Source organism: Sciurus vulgaris, assembly GCF_902686455.1.
Source record: "Sciurus vulgaris genome assembly, chromosome: 2".
Lineage (NCBI taxonomy): Eukaryota > Metazoa > Chordata > Mammalia > Rodentia > Sciuridae > Sciurus > Sciurus vulgaris.
In genome coordinates this window covers 144,077,563-144,096,941 of record NC_136462.1, presented here as the reverse complement: position 1 = coordinate 144,096,941, position 19,379 = coordinate 144,077,563, and the positions used below count along the sequence as shown (strand labels likewise).

The window sequence follows — 19,379 nt, the reverse complement described above, 5'->3', positions numbered from 1 at the left end:
TTTCTATCAGCTGTTAAATGCTTCTATCCAAAAGTGACACATCAGAGTTCTACTTACATTTCATTGAACAGAACAAGTCACATGGCCACACCAACTTCAAAGAGGTTGGGAAATGTTGATACAACACATGCGTAAGAACAGGAGACCCAGAACAGCACTAATAACCCATCATATTTTGATTTTTTAAATAAACCATTATGTTTTGAAGAAAAACATATTTGCTCTCTTTTTGGCAGTGTTGGGGATCAAACTCTGAGTTTCTTGCATCAAACTCAGGCTAGAAAAAGTCAATCCCTAAAACGCCTGTTTTTTTCCTTCCCTCTAACCTGGGGGGAACTGAACCTAGGGGCAATCTATCACTGACCTATATCCCAGCCCTTTTAATTTTATTTTGAGACAGGAGTCTCACTGAGTTGCTAAGACTGGCTTGGAACTTGCAATCCTCCTGCTTCAGCCTCCCGAGTCACTGGAATTACAGGTAAGCACCACTGGGCCCAGCAAAATGCCCAGTTTCTTTGTATTAGGTACCATCATAGCAAATTTGTTCTTGGGACATCAAAGTTTCCAATAAAATTCCTACGTAGCCACGTAAATATCATGAATTGCAGACTGCTAATGAAAGAATCTAATCTCTGATTAATTCACTAACTCTAAAAGAATTTAGTATTTTACCTGGGTGCAGTGGCACATGCCTGTAATCCCAGCAACTTTAGGAGGCTGAAGTACGAGAATCTGAAGTTCAAGGCCAGCCTCGGCAACTTAGCAAGTTCCAGCTTTAGGATTAAAAAAAAAAAAAAAAAAAAAAAAAAATGAAGTTGAGGCAAGGTAAGTTAAGTGATATGCCCAAAGTAGACAGCAGCAAACTAAGCTGAGAACACAAATCTACTGAATCCTAATTCAGTCTCTGAACACTAACAATCGATTTTTTCACTACAGAAAGCTTTGCATCAGAATTTATCCTTCTCATCTCTGTCACAGTGAATCTCAATCTTCTGATTTTTTCATCTGGCATCTTTTATCAGTACTCTCACATTACTCTATTATTCACACATTATTATTACTTTGTTCTTCATTACTCACATTACTCGTCATTCTTTTTTTATTATTTTGTTCCCCATTAGTATTTTCACACGTCCTAGGAACAAGTGCAAAGAAGCATTAAACTCCTAGCACTGATTTACCAAACCTTTCATGTTTAATCCAGTTCCATAAGACAAGAAAGAAAAGTAACAAGACTCAAAGAATGCCTTGATGTTAGCAGACAGACCCCTTACTTGTTATTACTCCATTTTCTTCATCCATGAAAGGACATTACCTTTTGTCAAGAGACTGCTGAGACAAACTGACTAGCCTTCTTTAGTAAACAATTTATAGCTCAAGGTACTAGGAGGAAGAAACAAAGAGAAAGCAAGATGGCACTTTTAAGATTCATGCCCAAATAATGCAGTTGTAACAGAAAAAATTAAAGTTGGCCTGACCCCAAAAGATTTCCAACAAAATATGCACTTTGGGAAACCTATAAAATTCCCATCAATTCAGGATGGTGGAGAATGTCCTCAAAATTTTATATAAATGGTTCCCACCAGGGGCTGGGGAGACAGCTCAGTTGGTAGAGTGCTTGCCTTGTAAGCACAAGGCCCTGGGTTTGATCCCCAGCACCCAAAAAAAAAAAAAAAAAAAATGGTTCCCACCAAACCAAAATATTCAGGTAACATGGACAGTTCGAGAATCAGGTAGCCTACATAAAAAATTTTTAAAATTTAAAAAAACCTAGGCAGTTCCAAAGAGACGTCCTCCCACAACTGAATAACCATATACATATTCCAGAACATAATTTTAGAGCCAGCATAGGTCAATTTTTCTACTTCTAATCTTTTTTTTTTTTTTCCCCAGGGGTGGGGACACTGGGATTTAATACAGGAGCACTTTACTACTGAGCTACATCCCCAGTTCTTCTTGTTTTTCATTCTGAAAAGGGGTTTCACTAAATTGCTTAGGGCCTCACTGAGTTGCTGAGGCTGGCCTTGACCTTGTGATCCTCCTGTCTTAGCCTCCCAAAGCACTGGGAACAGGAATGCACCACCACACCTAGCTTCTAGTACTGATTTATACATTACATTATAATTAATCAGCTTGTTCTTTATAACCAGGAATAGGCTAATGAACAGCCAGATAATACTCCTAAAAACGTCCAAAAGAATAGAACCATTGGTATATTTATACGGCCAGTAAGTTTCTTATGTACCTTAGATCTCCTATGAAAATGGTTCTTCCCACCCATAGTACAAAAAAATCTTGACAAGTGTTATCTGGTTGGAAATCACTGCTGTTATAACTGAGACCAATTAATTTATCCTTGCTCACAAAAATAAGTTTTGCTACACTAAAGTAAAGAGCACAGTTCCAATGTTTAATGTGCTTTTCTTGATTATTTAAACCATAATGGCAACACATGACTGTGACCCGAAGAACAGAATGTGGATTAGGAATACTCACGTTTTCAGAACAAAATGAGATTTAACAATAATTCTATGCATTTTGATATACAACAAATGGCCACAGATGGCCTCTCACAGTGCTCTTTCTGTAAAAGGGAGCCTTACTCCCTATCATCTCTACAAATCTTATCTCAAATACTTCCCTGTCTCATCAATAGAGTTACTGTGGACTGGCAAGAAGTAGCCAAAAGAACATGTTATCAGTCACTCCTTTTATTTGAAAGTTGCATTCATGTATCTTTTAATATCAAGAACTGATCTTAGATTAGCTTTTGGTATTTAAGAGATTTGATTATGCTTCAAGAGTTTTTCTCCCTATTCTTTTAGAAACACAAAGTTCTTTCATTTATTATTGGTTAAGAATCCAGTAACTCTAACAGTAGTTCTACCATGACACTTAAAACTTTAAAAACTTGCTAAGTGTTATGAAAAAAATGTTTAAAAAAAAAAAAAAGCAAAAAAGAAAATGGTAAGTGGGCACTCATGTTCTTCCAGTGGGAGTCTAAATAATGTAGTTTTCTGTAGACAACTTGACATTATCAATGAACAGTTGTTGAAATAATTTGCCCTAGCAGTTCCTTCTGTGAAAAAGAGATAAACAAGTATACAAAGATGCACGCAAAAGGTGGTTATGGTTTGAATACAAGGTCTACGCTGAAAAGTTCATGTGTTAGGCAACGTAGTAATGTTCAGAAGTGAAATGATTTGAGCTAATTCCCTCATTAGATTAACTCATTTAATTGATCAATAATTTAAATGAACTACTTGATGGTAAATGTAGGCAGGAGAGGCATGGCTAGAGGAAGCAGGTCACTAGGGGCATGCCCTTAGGGATTACATCTTGATCCTGGCTCCTCTCAGGCTTTCTCTCCTATTTGCTTCCCAGGCACTATGAGCTGAGCAGCTTTTTCCCACCACATCCTTCTACCTTGGTGCTCTGCCTTACCTAAGGCCCAGAACAATGGTGTAGGCTGACCAAGGACTGAATCTCTGAAACCATGAGCCCAAGATAATTTTTTCTTCCTCTAAGCTATTCTTGTCAGGTATTTTGGTTACAGTGACAAAAAGCTCAATAACACAATGTATTCATCACAGCAAGGTTTATCATAGCAGAAAGGAAGAAGGGGAATCAGGAAGCAAGGGGCAGGGGATATAACCTAAATATTCAAATAGAATATTTAGTGAATGAGTATAAATCTAAATTCATACAATGAAACATTATACATCAGTTACTTGATAGTATATAAAGCTATGTTCATGAAATGTTTTATAGTCTACACTCAAGTATATATGTCACATATGAATTATATTTATGTACACAGGTATATACACACACACATATACAACACCCTCTACAAATTCAAGTTTGGAAAGAAAAACATCAAATTATACCCAAAATAATTTCTCTGGGTAATGTCAACTATTTATATGTGTACTTTTTGGTGTTATGTGTAATTCCTGACTTTCCAGAGGGCCTGTATTTAACTGCTGTAGTACAAATTTAACATCTTAAAAATGTTTTTTGTGAAGCATAAAAACTGTCTGATGACCCCTAGCATATGAGATTATGAAGTAGACAGTTAACTATAAAAATAAATCTACTGGCAAAGTCAAAGTTACATAAAGTTCTGCCAAAATCATAGCTCACAATGGATGTCCCTTTTGCATAATTATTTCAACTCTTGCTAGAATGAGGCATCGCAGAGAAGAGTTTGGGCTCTAAAGTCATATACCCTTGTTCAAGAATCAACTCTGCCAACATACTGTATAACCCTGAGGAATTTATGTAGTCTCTCTAAACCTCAGTCTCCTCATTCATAAAATAGTTAATAACAGATACTACCTCTTAAGAGTTATAAGGATTAAAATAAGGTTTGCAGAGCATTTAGTACTAAATTTGGCTCATGGAAAGCAATAATAAATGATGGAAATTATTACTATTATTATTGTTTTTATCACTTCTTAATGAAAAAAATCATGAGCACTTACTTTAAGGGCAGTGACCTCATCTCACTTTATTCAACCATCAATTCCTTTTTTTTCTTTTTTTATTTTATTTTTTTAAGTTTTTTAAAAATTTTTTTCATACAGGTATATAGGGTAATAATGTCTGTCTCATTCTACCCTTCTTCCCATCCCCAACGCTCCCTCACTCCACTCCCCTCTGTATAATCCAAAGTTCCTTCATTTTTCCCTACCCACCCCCCACTATGGATCAGCATCCACTTATCAGAGAAAACATTCAGCCTTGAGTTTTGGGGGATCGGCTTATTTCATTTAGCATGATATTCTCTAGTTCCATCCATTTACCTGCAAATGCCATAATTTCATTCTTCCTTAAGGCTGAGTAATATTCCATTGTGTATTTGTACCACATTTTCTTCACTCATTCATCTGTTGAAAGGCATCTAGGTTGGTTCCATAGTTTAGCTATCGTGAATTGAGCTGCTATAAACACTGATTCAACCCTCAATTTCTGGCATCCAGCAGGGTGCCTGATACACAATAAGCCTTCAGTCAAATGCTAAATGAAGTACACCCAAAATTAATTAACTTTCCTGAGTCTCATACTTGGAAGAATCCTAAAACTACCTTGCTTACACAGATCAGAACTGATACACATAAGATACCCAGATAAATGGTGTTCTCAATAAATGAACTTTTCCCTGTACATTTCAGTAGGCATCAAGGCTAAAGAAAGAAAATGAATAACAATTTTCTTCTGAATTTAGTACTTGGGTCCTGAGGTATCTCACAGAGAACACATTATTTTTATTTGAATTCAGGAAAGAAGTTTCTCCATTTAAGGACACATATCCTAGAGAGCTAACAATTAAAGTGGTAATCTTCAGACTGCCACAAGCACTTTTGGCAAAACAGCCCAAACAACATTTTACCACAGTGGGTTGAGGGGAGAAAGAGTGGTATTTCAGAGAATTCATGGCCTTAGAATACAATATATATAATCTGGAGCCATGAAAAACAGTGTTACCAATTGTTCTTGGGCTTCAAATAAATGTTTTTAAGATGCTGATCTGAATTTAAAAGCAGGGGGGGAAATCAACATTTTTATATACATTGCCCAATAAATTATTTAAAATTACAAAATTTATTAAGGTATTCCACTGCCTCAAAAAAAAGTATTTTCTTCACAAAATTCAAAGTAAATGGGAATGTATTTTAAGAAGAAAAACAAATCCTAGAGAGGAAAAAAAGATCACTAAATTCTATGGGGGCAAGGTGAAAAAATTGACAAGTAACCAAAAATAATTTTATATAAATCATAACATTCTTGTGCTGACATTTAAGAGAAAAATCATCCAAACAAAAAAAGTCTAACAAAAGGGAGAACTCAAAAACTGCACAGATCAGTAATTTGCACAGCTTTATTTAATTTTCCATGTCTAATTTGACAGAAACCTCAGATTTCATATAAAAGTGCTTAATAGAAGGTTTATGGTCCTATTTCTGTAATTATTCTGTTGAAAGGAAAATAGGTTACTCAGCACTCATTTGCTTTGAGTTAAAAGTTGTCTCATTGGTATCCTGGAAACATATCCTGCCATGTTTTACAGAAACATTTCACAATTTATACTATTATACATCAGAATAAAAATAACATTTAAAAACACCATTAAGGAAATGATAACAACTTTGAAGACAACTTACATGAACATAATTAAAATGAAGCAAGGGTGAATTTAATGGTATACAGACTTTATTAAAATAAAGCTGACATTTTAAAAATGACACATGCAAAGAACAGCAAAATCTTGTTAATTCTCTAGAACCTGGGTAACGGGTACAGAGTTATCAATTCTACTGCTCCATTTTGAATATTTTAAAATTATAAATATTTATTAATAAATTAGGCAGGCATGCTATGCTATTCAGGTCAACTAACCAAAGGCCAATCATAAAAGTGCTGAACAAGTTTGAAATATAAAAGTGACAGAGCACTACACTGACCACACACAAAAGCCAGGCAACAGTTGTACAAATTTTGCCTATAAACTTGGGCAATACTGATCAATCTTCCACTTAACATGGTGTCTTTTCTTCCCTCAAAAGCAATTACTTTAAACTCATAAAATCAAACTAAAGCTGCTACTAAGGAAATAAAAATTAAAATTTGTTTATTTATTCTCAACAGGATATATTTTAAGTTAAATAATACATATATAGTTTTGGCAAAATCTTATTCATCCTTCCATCAATCCAAACAGCAAATATTATGTGCCATGCTAAGGATAGAGTGATGAACAAAGCAGAGAAAAATCTGCCTCCAAGGAGGTTATAATCTAGTAGGAAGAACTATAAGCATGCAGTATTATTGCCTTACCCAACCTACTCAGTTAACAATCTGACAAATTCTACTGTTAACTTGTGAGCAAGGAAATAAAACAGTAGGCAAAGACAATATGGGATAAAGAAAGCAGTGAGTAAAAACAGTACAACTCAAATCCCTATTTTAAATATGAAAATCATTTATTCTAGCACAATATCCTGGAAAATTCATTTCTGTAGTTTACAATACTGCTATAACCAGCTAGGTTTCCAAAAGAAAACTTCTTTGTTGTCTAATTTATATTCATAATTTATCCTCATCCCCCCCCCAAAAAAGGTCCCTTTTTTCAAAAAGATAAGTAAATGTTACCTTCAGACATCCTTTTTTTAATAGTTTAATAGTTTAATTATAATATACACTTAATAGTTCTTTCAAGATACTGTATAATAAGGACAGACATCTTTTTATATAAAAGAGTGGCTTGAAACATTTAACTAAGCCAATCTCATTATGCAAAGATCACATAAAGTATTATTCAAGGTCCAGCTATACAACATTCCTTCCAGGTTACCAAAAATCTTGCTGGAAGAACAGAAAGAATGAATAGCTTAACCTGGGTATACTGGGCTGGAGTTGTGGCTCAGTGGCAGGCACCTGCCTAGCATGTGTGAGGCACTGGGTGTGATCCTCAGCATCGCGTATAAATAAATGAATTAAAAAAATGGAGGTCCAGCAACAACCAAAAAAACAATAATAAATAAATAAATAAATAAATAAAGGTGTTGTGTCCACCTACAACTAAAAGAAAGTTTTTAAATAAATAAAAATAAAACCTTGGTATATTTAATGTTTAAAAGAGATGCTCTAGGGGCTGGGGTTGTAGCTCAGTGTTAGAGTGCTTGCTTAGCATATGTGAAGCCCTGAGTTCTATCCTCAGCAATGCATAAAAATAAATAAAATACAGGTATTGTGTCCATCTACAACGAAAAATATTTCTAAAAAAGGAGATTCTCCAGCCACAAGCAACTCATGTCACTTTTCAATTTTTGGATTTTAATAGAAGAATAAAAGGGAAAGAGGGGCAGAGACTTTGAAAAAACGCCATCTGATGAGGAAAAACAGGGTCATTCTTATCTAGCCCCATTAAAAGAACAGATTCCCATTCATGATCAAAAAAATTTTTGATTAAATATACATGCCAAGCTCTAAGATTTTCTTTCTGCCTTCACATAAGGTTTCTCTTGGCAAGGTTATCTAAAGATTCATAAACAAGTCCCTGTGAGTATAAGCAATGATGAAAAAAGATACCCTGCCTTAGGAAATCACCCAGACACAACATTTCTCAAATGGTCCTATTTGTTGCACTATATGGAAAGAAAACGGGGGGGGGGGGGGGGGGGGGTGTTAAAGTATTAATGGGGCTGACAATTAACAGTAAGAAAACGAAGTAACTATTCCAAGCAAAGTAGAAAGGAAATCACTGAAACTGAAGAATTCTGAGCTGGGGGGGACGACTCACTGATAGGAAAACATCCTCTGCCCCATTTCATGACCAAGAGCCTAAATTTTAATCTTTCTCTGGCCACCCCTCTAGGGCTCAAATGAAAAGTAAGTCATTAACAAGTATGATTTCACAGAACAAAAGAACCCAAGGGCAGAAGAAAAGCAGTGGCCTGCTCAAGGTCACACAGCAGCTTTGAGACTTTCAACTCTTCTCAACTATACAATCCTGCAGCAAAATCCATTTTTACTGGGGGTGGGAAAGAAGGTGATAAAATCAGGTAACAAGTGGTGGGGAGGAAAGCAGCAAGGTATCCATTACAGTCATTATCTCCTGAACCAGAAAGAAAAAGAAAAAGAATTTCCCCCAGAAATTTGCATGCATAACAGCTCTATTCATGTGCCTGGGGTCAGCTCCAATCCTGTCCTGCCCTTTAAAATATGCTCAGAGGAATGAACTGGGACAATTCACATTTAAGGGACTACAGAAGAGAAAGCTGCATTACAAGTCTTTGAATCATCCATGTCTTTTCCCCATAAACATGCTTGATGAGAACTAAGCTCGGCCAAAAGTTAGGGGCTGAGGAAAGCTGTTTAGCACCTGCATTTCTCTCACTTAAGGCTCCCCACCTAATACTTCTCTACTGCCAAAATGAAACTAAAAAAAACTGCATTTTCAACTTCTAATACAGGTTAAATATGAACTAATTAAATATCTGTAAAACACTTTAAAGATGAGAACAAATATGCAAATGTTAATTATTAATTCCCATCTTCAAAGCTCCTGCATGAGGGAAAATATAATTCTACTGATAAGTTTCTGGCTTTCAAAGCAGAAACCTGAATGCCTAGTAGGTTTTTAAGAATTCTAGCAAGATTTTTAAGAGCAGACCACAGTGATTTTCTATTTACAACACAAACAAGCTGGAATTTTAAGCTAGCTACTTTGCATATAATTATATCACAGTGAAAAAAATATGACTTGTGGCACATACAATAAAGTCAGACTACTACATTTATATAGTCACAAAGTTCTAGAAGAAAGGTTTAGTTTGCCACTGATCAATATATGCCTTCAATCCTCGAAGAGAGAAAGCACCTTAGCCAGGGCCCAAGATTTCCTGTGACCAAATGAATACTGAGAACACTACTTCTCTCGCCAGGCAAGATGGTGTGTGCCTTTCGGACTCAGGAGGATCACAAGTTCAAGACCAGCCCGAACAACTTAGCAAGACCCTGCCTCCAAAATAAAAAGGGTTGGCAATGTAGCTCAGTGACACAATACTTGACTACCATGCTCAAGGTCCTGGGTTAAATCCCCAGTACCACAGGGGAATAAAAACGAAAGAACTCCACTTCAACTCCTGCAGATACCATTTTTCCCTAAGTAACCCCACAACTGTAAGGTCTCATGCAAAGTTCCTTTGTATTCTGAGTTCAACCACTTGCGGAGCATCCAAGAGGCAAAAACCATCTCTCCGTTTGTCAACCACACAAGGTCATAATAGACTTCCTTTCTCCCACTCCAAAAACACACCCACTTTGGACAAGCAGAATTCGACTAGCAAGACCAGGAAGGCAGGTTAATTTACTGATACCACCCAAATCTTTCTAAGTGCTTTCAGAAGTGATGCATGAATTACAGAAAATGCCAAATTTGCAAAAAGCTCCTGATATATCCATCACCTTTAACATAGCCACCACCTGGGAAAATGAATACTTTTAAAAATTTGAGTTAGCTGGGTGCAGTGGCCCACACCTATAATCCCAATGACTCAGGAGGCTGAGGCAGAAGGATCACAAGAGCGAAGCCAGACTCAGCAACTCAGTGAGGCATTTAAGCAATTTAGTGAGACCCTGTCTCTAAATAAAAAATAAAAAAGGGCTGGGGAAGTAGTTCAGTAGTAAAGCATTCCTGGGTTCAATTCCCAGTACCAAATTTTTTTAAAATCTGATAAAATTCAGATTTAAAACAAAACCAAAAACCCCACACTCTGCTCAATTTCTCTGATGTGGACAACATGGTGCCACAACTAGCATGTGCTAACAATATTCCAAGGAGTTGGTATAGATTCATATCAAAACCACCCATACCCTCCTACCTGACTGCCATTTATGATTAAGGGCTCAATTTAAAAAAAAAAAGTCAATGGTAGTAAGTAACATTAGCAACCACAAACAAATGAAGCCCATTATCCCAGAAACTCACGGAGCAAACCCTCCAAAAACATTAACTTCGTTTATGAAAAATAAGAGTAAAGACAAATACATACATTGCAGGAAATCTGAAAATCAAAAATTACCCTATCATCTCACTCAAGTGACTAAACATTTTACAACAGCCTCCTTTCATATTCTTCTGTGTATCTATGTACGTGAAGTACACAAAAATAATAACCTTGCATCACATTAAAAATGTCATTATCTCTTAACTATTACCAACACCTTTAAAAACAGGAAATGTACAATAGATTTCAAAACCTCATTTTTATCATGATAAGACAAGTTTTCAGAATGTGTGGAGTCCTACTAACTCTGATAACAGTAGCACTCCCTTATTTGCAGAATCCCAAGACCTCCAATGGATGCCTGAAACCAACAACAGTAGTACCTAACCCTGTATGTACTATTTCTTTCCTACATATACATGCCTATAATAAAGTTTAATTTATAAATAAAACAAAATAAGAAACTAATAATGAACTAATAAAATAGAACTGTAACAACATCCTGTAATAAGAATGTGGTCTTCCTCTCTTTTTTTCTCTCTCAAAATATCTTACTCTACTGTACTCAGCCTTTTTATTGACAGCAGTAACTGAAACCACAGATATGGAAACTGCAGATAGGCAGGGACTACTGTATAAAGCATACAAAACATATGCAAGATCCAACTGTTGAAAACTACAATGTGATGAAAAGTCAAAGACGGCCTAAATAAACATATATACTATGTTCCTGGCTCAATGTCATGAAGATGTCAATTCTCCCCTGATCTGCAGTGGCACACACCTGTAATCCCAGTAGCTCCCAAGGGTGAGGCAGGAGGATCTTGAGTTCAAAGCCAGTCTCAGCAAAAGCAAGGTGCTAAACAACCCAGTGAGACCGTGTCTCTAAAAATACAAAATAGGGCTGTGGATGTGGCTCAGTGGTGAGTGGCCCAGAGTTCAATCCCCAGTATCCAAAACAACAACAACAATAAAAAAAACCAACTGCAGGGCTGGGCAGTATACCTTACCTAGCACATGTGAGATAAAGGGTTCCCGTCCTCAGCACCACAAAAGAAAGAAAAAAAGAAGAAAAGAAAAATCAAAAAATTCCAGATGGGTTTTTTAGAAATTAACTAGATGATTCTAAAAAGTGCATGGAAAGGCAAAGCAATACACAGCCAGAAGGAATTCTGAAAAATAAACATAATACAGAACTCATACTACCTGATTTCAAGAAAGCTATAGTGGTTCGGGGAAGTAGTTCAGTGATAGAATGTTTGCCCATCATGTGTGAGCCCCAGTTGGTGAGCATCAACAAAAAGAACAGGTGGGAGGGACTATAAAGCTAAAGTAATCAACAATGGTAATAGAAATGAAACACTGATGAGTAGGGTAGAATATCAGAAACAGACCCATATACATATGATCAACTTTCCATAAAGCTACAAAGGTAATTCAACAAAGAAAGGATAGTATTTACACCACTCATGGCTGGAAGATCCATATAAAAAAAACAAGAACAAAAAAAGAAAAAAAAAATTCATACCTTGAATCACTCAGGGAAATTAACTCAAAGTTGGTCACAAAACTAAACATAAAATTTAAAACTATAAAGCTCCTGAAAGAAAATACAGGAGGAAATTTTTGTGCTATAAAGTTAGCAAAGATTTCTCTGACATTACACCAAAAGAATGATCCGTGAAACCCAGGCAGAGTGGCACACACCCATATTCCAGCAATTTGGGAGGCTCTGGCAGGAGGATATGAAGTTCAAAGCCAGCCTCAGCAAAAGCAAGGTGCTAAGCAACTCGGTGAGACCCTGTCTCTAATAGGGTTGGGGATATGGCTTAGGGGTTAAGTGCTTCTGAGTTCAATCCCTGGTACCCGCCCCCCATTAAAATGGTCCATGAAAGAAAAACATTGTAAATTAGGATATTCTGCTCCTCAAATGACATTATTAAGAGGATAACAGGCTGTGGTTATAGCTCGGTGGTGCAGAATTTGCCTAGCACTAGTGAGGAACTGGGTTCAATCCTCAGCATCACATGAAAATAAATAAAGATATAAAAAATACAATTAACATCTAAAAAGAGGATAAAAAGATAAGAAACATAGGAGAAAATTTGTAAATCATAATCACATATCTAGAATATATACAATCAAACAATTTGTTTAATGTGCAATTTTAAATAGAACATCACCAAAGAATGGCAAATAATCACATGAAAAAATACCATCATTAGTCATTGGGTAAAAAAGCTACATTCTGTATAATTCCATTTATTAGGACATTCTTTTTTTATATATATTTTAGTTGTAGATGGACACAATACCCTTATTTTGTTTATTTTTATGTGGTGCTGAGGATCGAACCCAGTGCCCCATACGTGCTAGGCAAGTGCTCTACTACAGAGTCACAACTCCAGCCCAAAATGACATTCTAGAAAAGGCAAAAAATACTTGGAGACAGAAAACAGATCAGCAATTTCTAAGGTGTGGGAGTGAAGAATGGGTTGACGACAAAGGGAAGAATTTTGGAAGATGAAGGAACTGTGTTTGATTTCAAGTAGTGGTTATATGAATGTATACATTTGTCAAAAGTCAAAGCACTACACATTAAAATGGGTGAATTTTAGTGAATGTAATCTATACATTTAAAAAAGAATGACAAATAAAAAACTAAAAGAAACAAAAATGTACTGAGAGAACTTTGATTTTACCCTGGTTCAAATAAAACTGTTTTAAATCAACTATAAAAGACATGTGAAGGACAAAAAGAAAAAGCTGAATATGTACTGAATAATAGGTCAGAATTATTTTTAAGCTTCTTATATGGGAATAACTGCATTTGGTTATTTTATTTATTTATTTTTAATGTGGTACTGAGGATCAAACCCAGTGCCTCACACATGCTAGGCAAGTGCTTTACCACTGAGCTACAACCCCAGGCCCTGAATTTGGTTATATAGAATAAGGATCAGCAAATTTATTCCTGTAGAAGGCTAAACTAAATATTTTCAGCTTTGAGGACCACAGGGTCTCTATGTTAACTAATCCAGGATGCCACTGTAGCACCAAAGCAGTCATAGACAATATGTAAACAAAAGGGCATGGTAGTCCCAATAAAACCTCATTTACAAAAACAAAGAAAGGATAGCAGGCCAGATTTGGCAAAACAAAACTAAACTACAATGAGAGAAAAGAGAGTACCCTAGTTGTCTATGGTGAGGTAGACAATGGGTGAGAGATGAAGGGACAAAGCAGCACATCACAAATGATAGAAATGTTCTATATCTTTTTTAAAAATAGTTTAGTTACAGATGGACACAATATCTTTATTTATTCTTTTATGTGGTGCTGAGAATCAAACCCAATGTCTCACATGTGCTAAGCCAGCACTCTACCACTGAGCCACATCCCCAGCCCAAAATGTTCTGTATCTTGATCATGCTTGCTACGTTATAAGCATGGATACCTTTACAAAATTCACTGACCTCTACATACTTAAAATGGGTGCACTTTATCATACAATGCCTCAATAAACTTGACTTTCCAAATGTACTTATTCCCAAATGATAGCTATCAATGATGTGAAAAGCATTGCCTGTGGAGCCAGAATTCAAATTTCAGCACCATGGCCTACTACCTATATGGTCACTGCCAAGTCACTTTGGAGTTATTTCCTCATCCTAAAAATAGGTTAATTCCTGCCTCATAGGTTTGTTTTAAGACTTAACTAAGAAATACAGGTAAGATACAGTACAGCATCTGGCATATAAGAGGCACACTCCCCTGACTTGTAAAACAAGTTTTTTTAACCTTAAGTATGAAAATGACAGTAAAGATCAGACAACTACACGAGCTTCTTTTGTAGTCTTTTGAAATATTCTGACATTCTTCATTCATTGTTTATTGTGGTTCCACCTGACTTCAAGCACTGGCATTAATGTCAGTTCTTATGAGCCCACTGTAATCTGGGTCTAACAACAAGTTCAGTTTAGGAAAATATTCCATGACAAATATGTTATAAAAGGAAATATAAGAAGACCCAAAAGTGAAAAGAAATATCAGTTTTCCCCAAGCAAGAAGAATGGCAATAAAAATATTGTACAATTTTAATTACCTTCTTTAAGGAAAAAACAAGGTGGATGTTTTCCCCTTTTAGACTGGATTTCAATTTTTTCCAAAGCAGAAGCTAACCAATGAAATTACACCACCACACAGCACTTGTATAGTGATTTATCTCATGCGCTTCTCACAACGGTAGTATGTAGGAAATAGGATAAGAATGATATTAATTTTTCATTTATAAGCAAGAATACTAAGTCTGAGGCAAATAAAGCAGCTTACTCAAAATCACATAGCAAATAATGGCTAAGTCTGGATGTGAAGTGGGATCATCCTGTGGTTCCATATCACATGCTTTTACTAGAGATGACCATCAGAGGACCAAGTCCAGTTCTGTAAAACTCTTTAATTCCTACGGGCTTTTCTCTAACATGTGTTAAACATGTTAAAACACCAAATAATTGTAGAATGCATATTCAATTAATTCTTAACCATTTAGGAATAACTGGTTATTTTGGGTAACAGGTTAATACTATGGACAAGTAGCAGCTTATGATATGATCAGAAAGTAAAAATTCAAAAACATTAATTTCCAATTAAAGAGCCTACAGAGTGACATAAATGGTAAACAGTTCACACCTATTCCTCCTCTCTCACCCCAATATCCAGTGTATAAACACACTATATTCACCTTCCTCAGATACTAAACACAGCTCTGAAGAGGTAAAAAGATAAAGTACTCCGCTGCCCAACACATGTTGTATTCATACAAACAACAGTACTTCAGAAACAGATCTGCTAATCCATCCTCCCAAAAAAGACTGATAAAAATGGGTTATTTAGTCATCTTCTACTTAGTATGTACCATTCAACCCAAAAGTGGAGTGGGAGACTATAAATCTGAGGATATACTCACAAAACAAACTTTCTACCAACTGCTTCCTCCTCTCTCCCCATTTACAGTGGTTAAGACAGTCTGACGGGGGAAACAATACATTCAAATGGACACCTGCCCTCATCAGTATTAACTACAGTAAATCAAGCCTATTTGAGTGTACTTAATAGTTAACCTTATAGGAGCAAGTGCAGTTGGACGCAGTGGCAGCACAACTATAATTCCAGCTACTCACAAAGCTGAGACAAGAGAATCACCAAGTTCAAGGCCAGCCTGGGCAACTTAGAAAAACTCTGTCTCAAAATAAAAAAATAAAAGGGCTGGGGATATAGCTCAGTGGGAAAGTGTCCCTGGGTTTAATCCCCAGTACCAAAAAAGGGGAGGGGGGCATATAAATAAAACTCAAGTCTCAGGATTCCTTCTTTATCAAAAAAAAAAAAAAAAAACAGCTGAACTAGCATACTCAGAAGCATTACTTTTAAGAATGCTTTTGTAGTTATGTAAAATATGCATCAAAATTGTCATTATGGCTTCCAGGAGACAGCCATCTACTTAATGTCAGACACTGTACTAACAGTGTTTCACTTATTCCTATGAACACCATAAACACACTACTACGCCTTACAGAACAGAAAACAAGCTAAGAGGAAAAGTGAAGTGCTCAAGGCCAAAAGTATTCAAAGGAAATTTGAGGATTTGAATTCAAATTTACCTACCTTCAAAGTGTGTGTACCTCCTTCTAAATTGTGCTACCTCCCAATTTCACAACGGAGGAGCAGGCAGAGTTGTGAATGGATTAGTACAGCAGTTTTAACATTTTCACCTTTCACCATGGGGCTGGTGGTTTCTAAATTGAAATCTTTAATTTTGAAATCCATAGTGCATGATCTGAACCCCACTTCTTTTCAAGAAGAAATTAACAGATGAAAAGAAGAGTGAGAAATCTGTTTTAAAAAAAAAAAAAAAACTAAATTTCATCACAGATGTACGAGTAAGCTCTCAATTTGGACAAGTCCTCAGAGTCAATGGCTCTCTCCTCTGTTCACTACCACTAGCTAGTGAAAAGCATTTCACCCAATTCAAATACATGCTGAATGACTGCATTGTGTATAACACTCTGTTTGGCAAAGAGGATTCAAAGCTAAGTAAGGCCCATTACAGCCTTCAAGGAGTTAAAAAACCAGAGGAGTCCATTTATACTACCAGTACAGATACTGTTAGTCCAGCAAACAAATGAACTGAGAAATTCTAAAACAAAAGTATGTACAGCACCCTATCACAGCCTAGAGAAGGAAAGCAACTGGTGTACTTGTCACATTATGTTTTAAGTAGTATTTGTTTACATTATATCCCTCCTTGACAACTCCTTCCCTGTTACCCTCCCTCCCTTCCACCCACAATCCCAAACACACACACACAAAACCACATAATCAGGAAAGGAAGCCAAACACCTTGACTCCTCAATGCCTATGCCTTAAGAAAGGCTGTCCTTTAGCTTCATCAGGTGAAGAAAGTTGGTTTTCAAGTAAAAGGAGGCCAACCAAACCAGAAAAACCCCAAATCACTTCTCCACATTACTCACTTAGCATGAGAAATCAAAACAAAGTATCACACTCAGTATTTCCCAAATTTCTCTTTTTAATTTAGCAGATGGCAAAGGGATACAAATGAAATTAATGTTAAGTGATACTTTGGTCAGTCTGTTCCACTATGAATAACAGACATTTAAGCTAGTTTCATCTGGGGAATTTAAACAGAATTATTCCCATATCCTAAGACCAACAAACCGAATGCAGTGGAATGGTACAACCAAAGCTTAACAAGGCTTGTAATTAATGCAGTCCACAGATCCCAAGAGACCATTATCGAGGATAAGAATGGTAACACTGATTTATCACAAATGATCATAACTCCTTTACAAATTCGCAAATAATGACCTTTCAAGCACTGCAGGATTTGTTCTGATCTGAGCAATCCAACAGTTTATAAAAACTGAATAAGCTGCTTCATCTGAAAATAAAACAGGGTGGGGGTAATAACCAAAAGAGGTCCACTGCTATGCACTTTATATTTGCCTGAGGCAATAAACTCTCAAAATAACTTCATTATTAAGTACAAAAGCAAAGAACGAACATCAAAATATTGCTCAATCCAACTTTCATTGTGCATTTCTGAGTACAGAGTAGGATCTACAAATAATATGAGGGAATTATTAAGAATTGTTTTGTTTTTTTTTTTTAATTGTCTACCCTTTCTTAATGGGGAGGGAAAAAAAAGAGTTTTTTTTTTCCCCATGAGTTTTTAAAACTCCTTACATACTGGCTGACTTAGCAAATAAAAACAAAAATTTTAAAAGTGTCAGTGGGCCATATTTACCAAAAAACTGTTTCTTTTGGTCTCAAAGTGTAGCTGCACTTGAGCTCGATGGCAAGGTGAGCCGAATACGCCGTTCGCGGAGCGCGTGTGGACCGCACGGGTACCCCAGGCCTCTAGTCTCCGGAGAAAATGCACCGGTCTGTAGGGCCGCGCCCCCGGACAAGGCGCAGAAAAGCCCCCGAAGCGGGCGCGGCCCGACGTGTTTACCGTACGCGTCGGCCCGGGTGAGCCGCTCCCTTACGCTCGTAGCACTTGTTCACTCAGCGCACTTCGCCGGACCCGCGCACACATCGAGCGGCTGCCCGCCCAGGAGGAGAAGGACGGCCCCCGTGGCGTGGAGCCCCGGGCGAGGGTCCAAAGCCTCGCGGGGGGCGCGGGCGCCACAGGAGCAACCGCGGCCGGGAGAGGTGCCGCGCCCCCCACCCGGGAGCCGCAGCAGCCCAAAAGGGAACTACAGGAGCAGGAGGCGCGCCGCGGCCCGGGCGCAGACAATACCGGAGGAGGGTCCACAAAGCGGGGCCGCGGGAGTGCCCGCCGCCCATTCATCCCCGCGCGCGCGCCCCCGTCCCCCGCCCCTAGAAGCTGCCGCAGGGGGAGGGGCCCGCGCTCGGCCCTCCACGCCCCGACCCCTCCTCAAGCCGCAAAACTTCCCCCAACTCCGTCAACTAAGTTGCGCTCTCACCGTGCGGCTCCCGGGGCTTCCCCGCGGGCCGAGCCGGAGCAGCTCCGCACCTTCGCCGCGGAGAAAGACAATAGACGGCCGCTCTCCGGTGGCGGCTGAGGCGACGGCTACTAAGCAAGGAGCCAACAAGGCGGGTTCCACCGAACCCAGGCGCTTCACCACGGTTGCTTCGGCTCCGCGCTGGCCCAGCACACAACCCAGCCACCCGCGCATGCGCCGCAAGCGCCGGGCTTTGGGCGGGGCACTGGAGGAGGGCTGTAACGCCTATGAGCCCTCCCGTGAGTAAGCGCGGTGCCAGCGCCCAGAGCTGGGATTGCATGGCAGAGCTGCCCATCAAACTCCGTGAAGCCAATAGGAAGACTTCTGGGCAAGTCTGGTTGCTCTGGTTGCTAAGGGAGGCTGAGGTTGACCGCCGCCGCCGCTGCTCCGCAGCAAAGTGATCAAAGTCGGGTAGCTGGCAGCTGCTGCTAGCTGAAATGCCCACCCACCTTCTCCTCTCCACCCAATCTCCGGAAACCGCCCTTCCTCTGTGTGCTCGGTGCTTACCTGAGCTGTAGCGCTTACCACACACACTCAAATGATTTTTTCTTCTATTCTCCTCTACAACTCAATCAAGAAGTGGGATCTTCCAGTTGTCCAATGTTAAGAGACTCAACAAGTGTTACTTGATAGATAAATAATGGATAGATGGCACAGGGGAGAAATCCGGATTGTCACTGTGCATTGTGAAGCTTTGGCTACTCGATCACCACACAATCTTAGGCTTAGAATTGCAAAGGACCTCAGAAATCATCTGGTGGCTTCTGAGAAGTACAGTATGACCCAAGTACCAGTGGTGGTCCAGGATATTATATTAGTTGGA

At 38.2% G+C, this 19,379-nt stretch overlaps 1 protein-coding gene across 11 annotated transcripts in view; it reads right to left on the bottom strand.

Annotated features, from left to right (window-relative positions):
* Positions 1 to 18,842, bottom strand: part of AKAP13 (A-kinase anchoring protein 13) — a gene marked incomplete at its 5' end in the record, with an annotated part of 340,854 nt that extends 322,012 nt beyond the window's left edge. For 3 of the 11 annotated variants that reach the window (XM_079127362.1, XM_079127363.1, XM_079127364.1), the window contains one exon: positions 18,518 to 18,831. Coding sequence is in view for 5 of the 11 variants with exons in the window: in XM_079127358.1 (XP_078983484.1) it covers positions 18,518 to 18,836 (319 nt within the window). Of the gene's footprint in view, positions 1 to 672; positions 774 to 18,517 lie in introns of all 11 variants that reach the window. The other 8 variants (XM_079127350.1, XM_079127359.1, XM_079127352.1 and 5 more) reach the window with 7 other exon arrangements.
* Between the last annotated feature and the right edge of the window lie 537 nt (positions 18,843 to 19,379).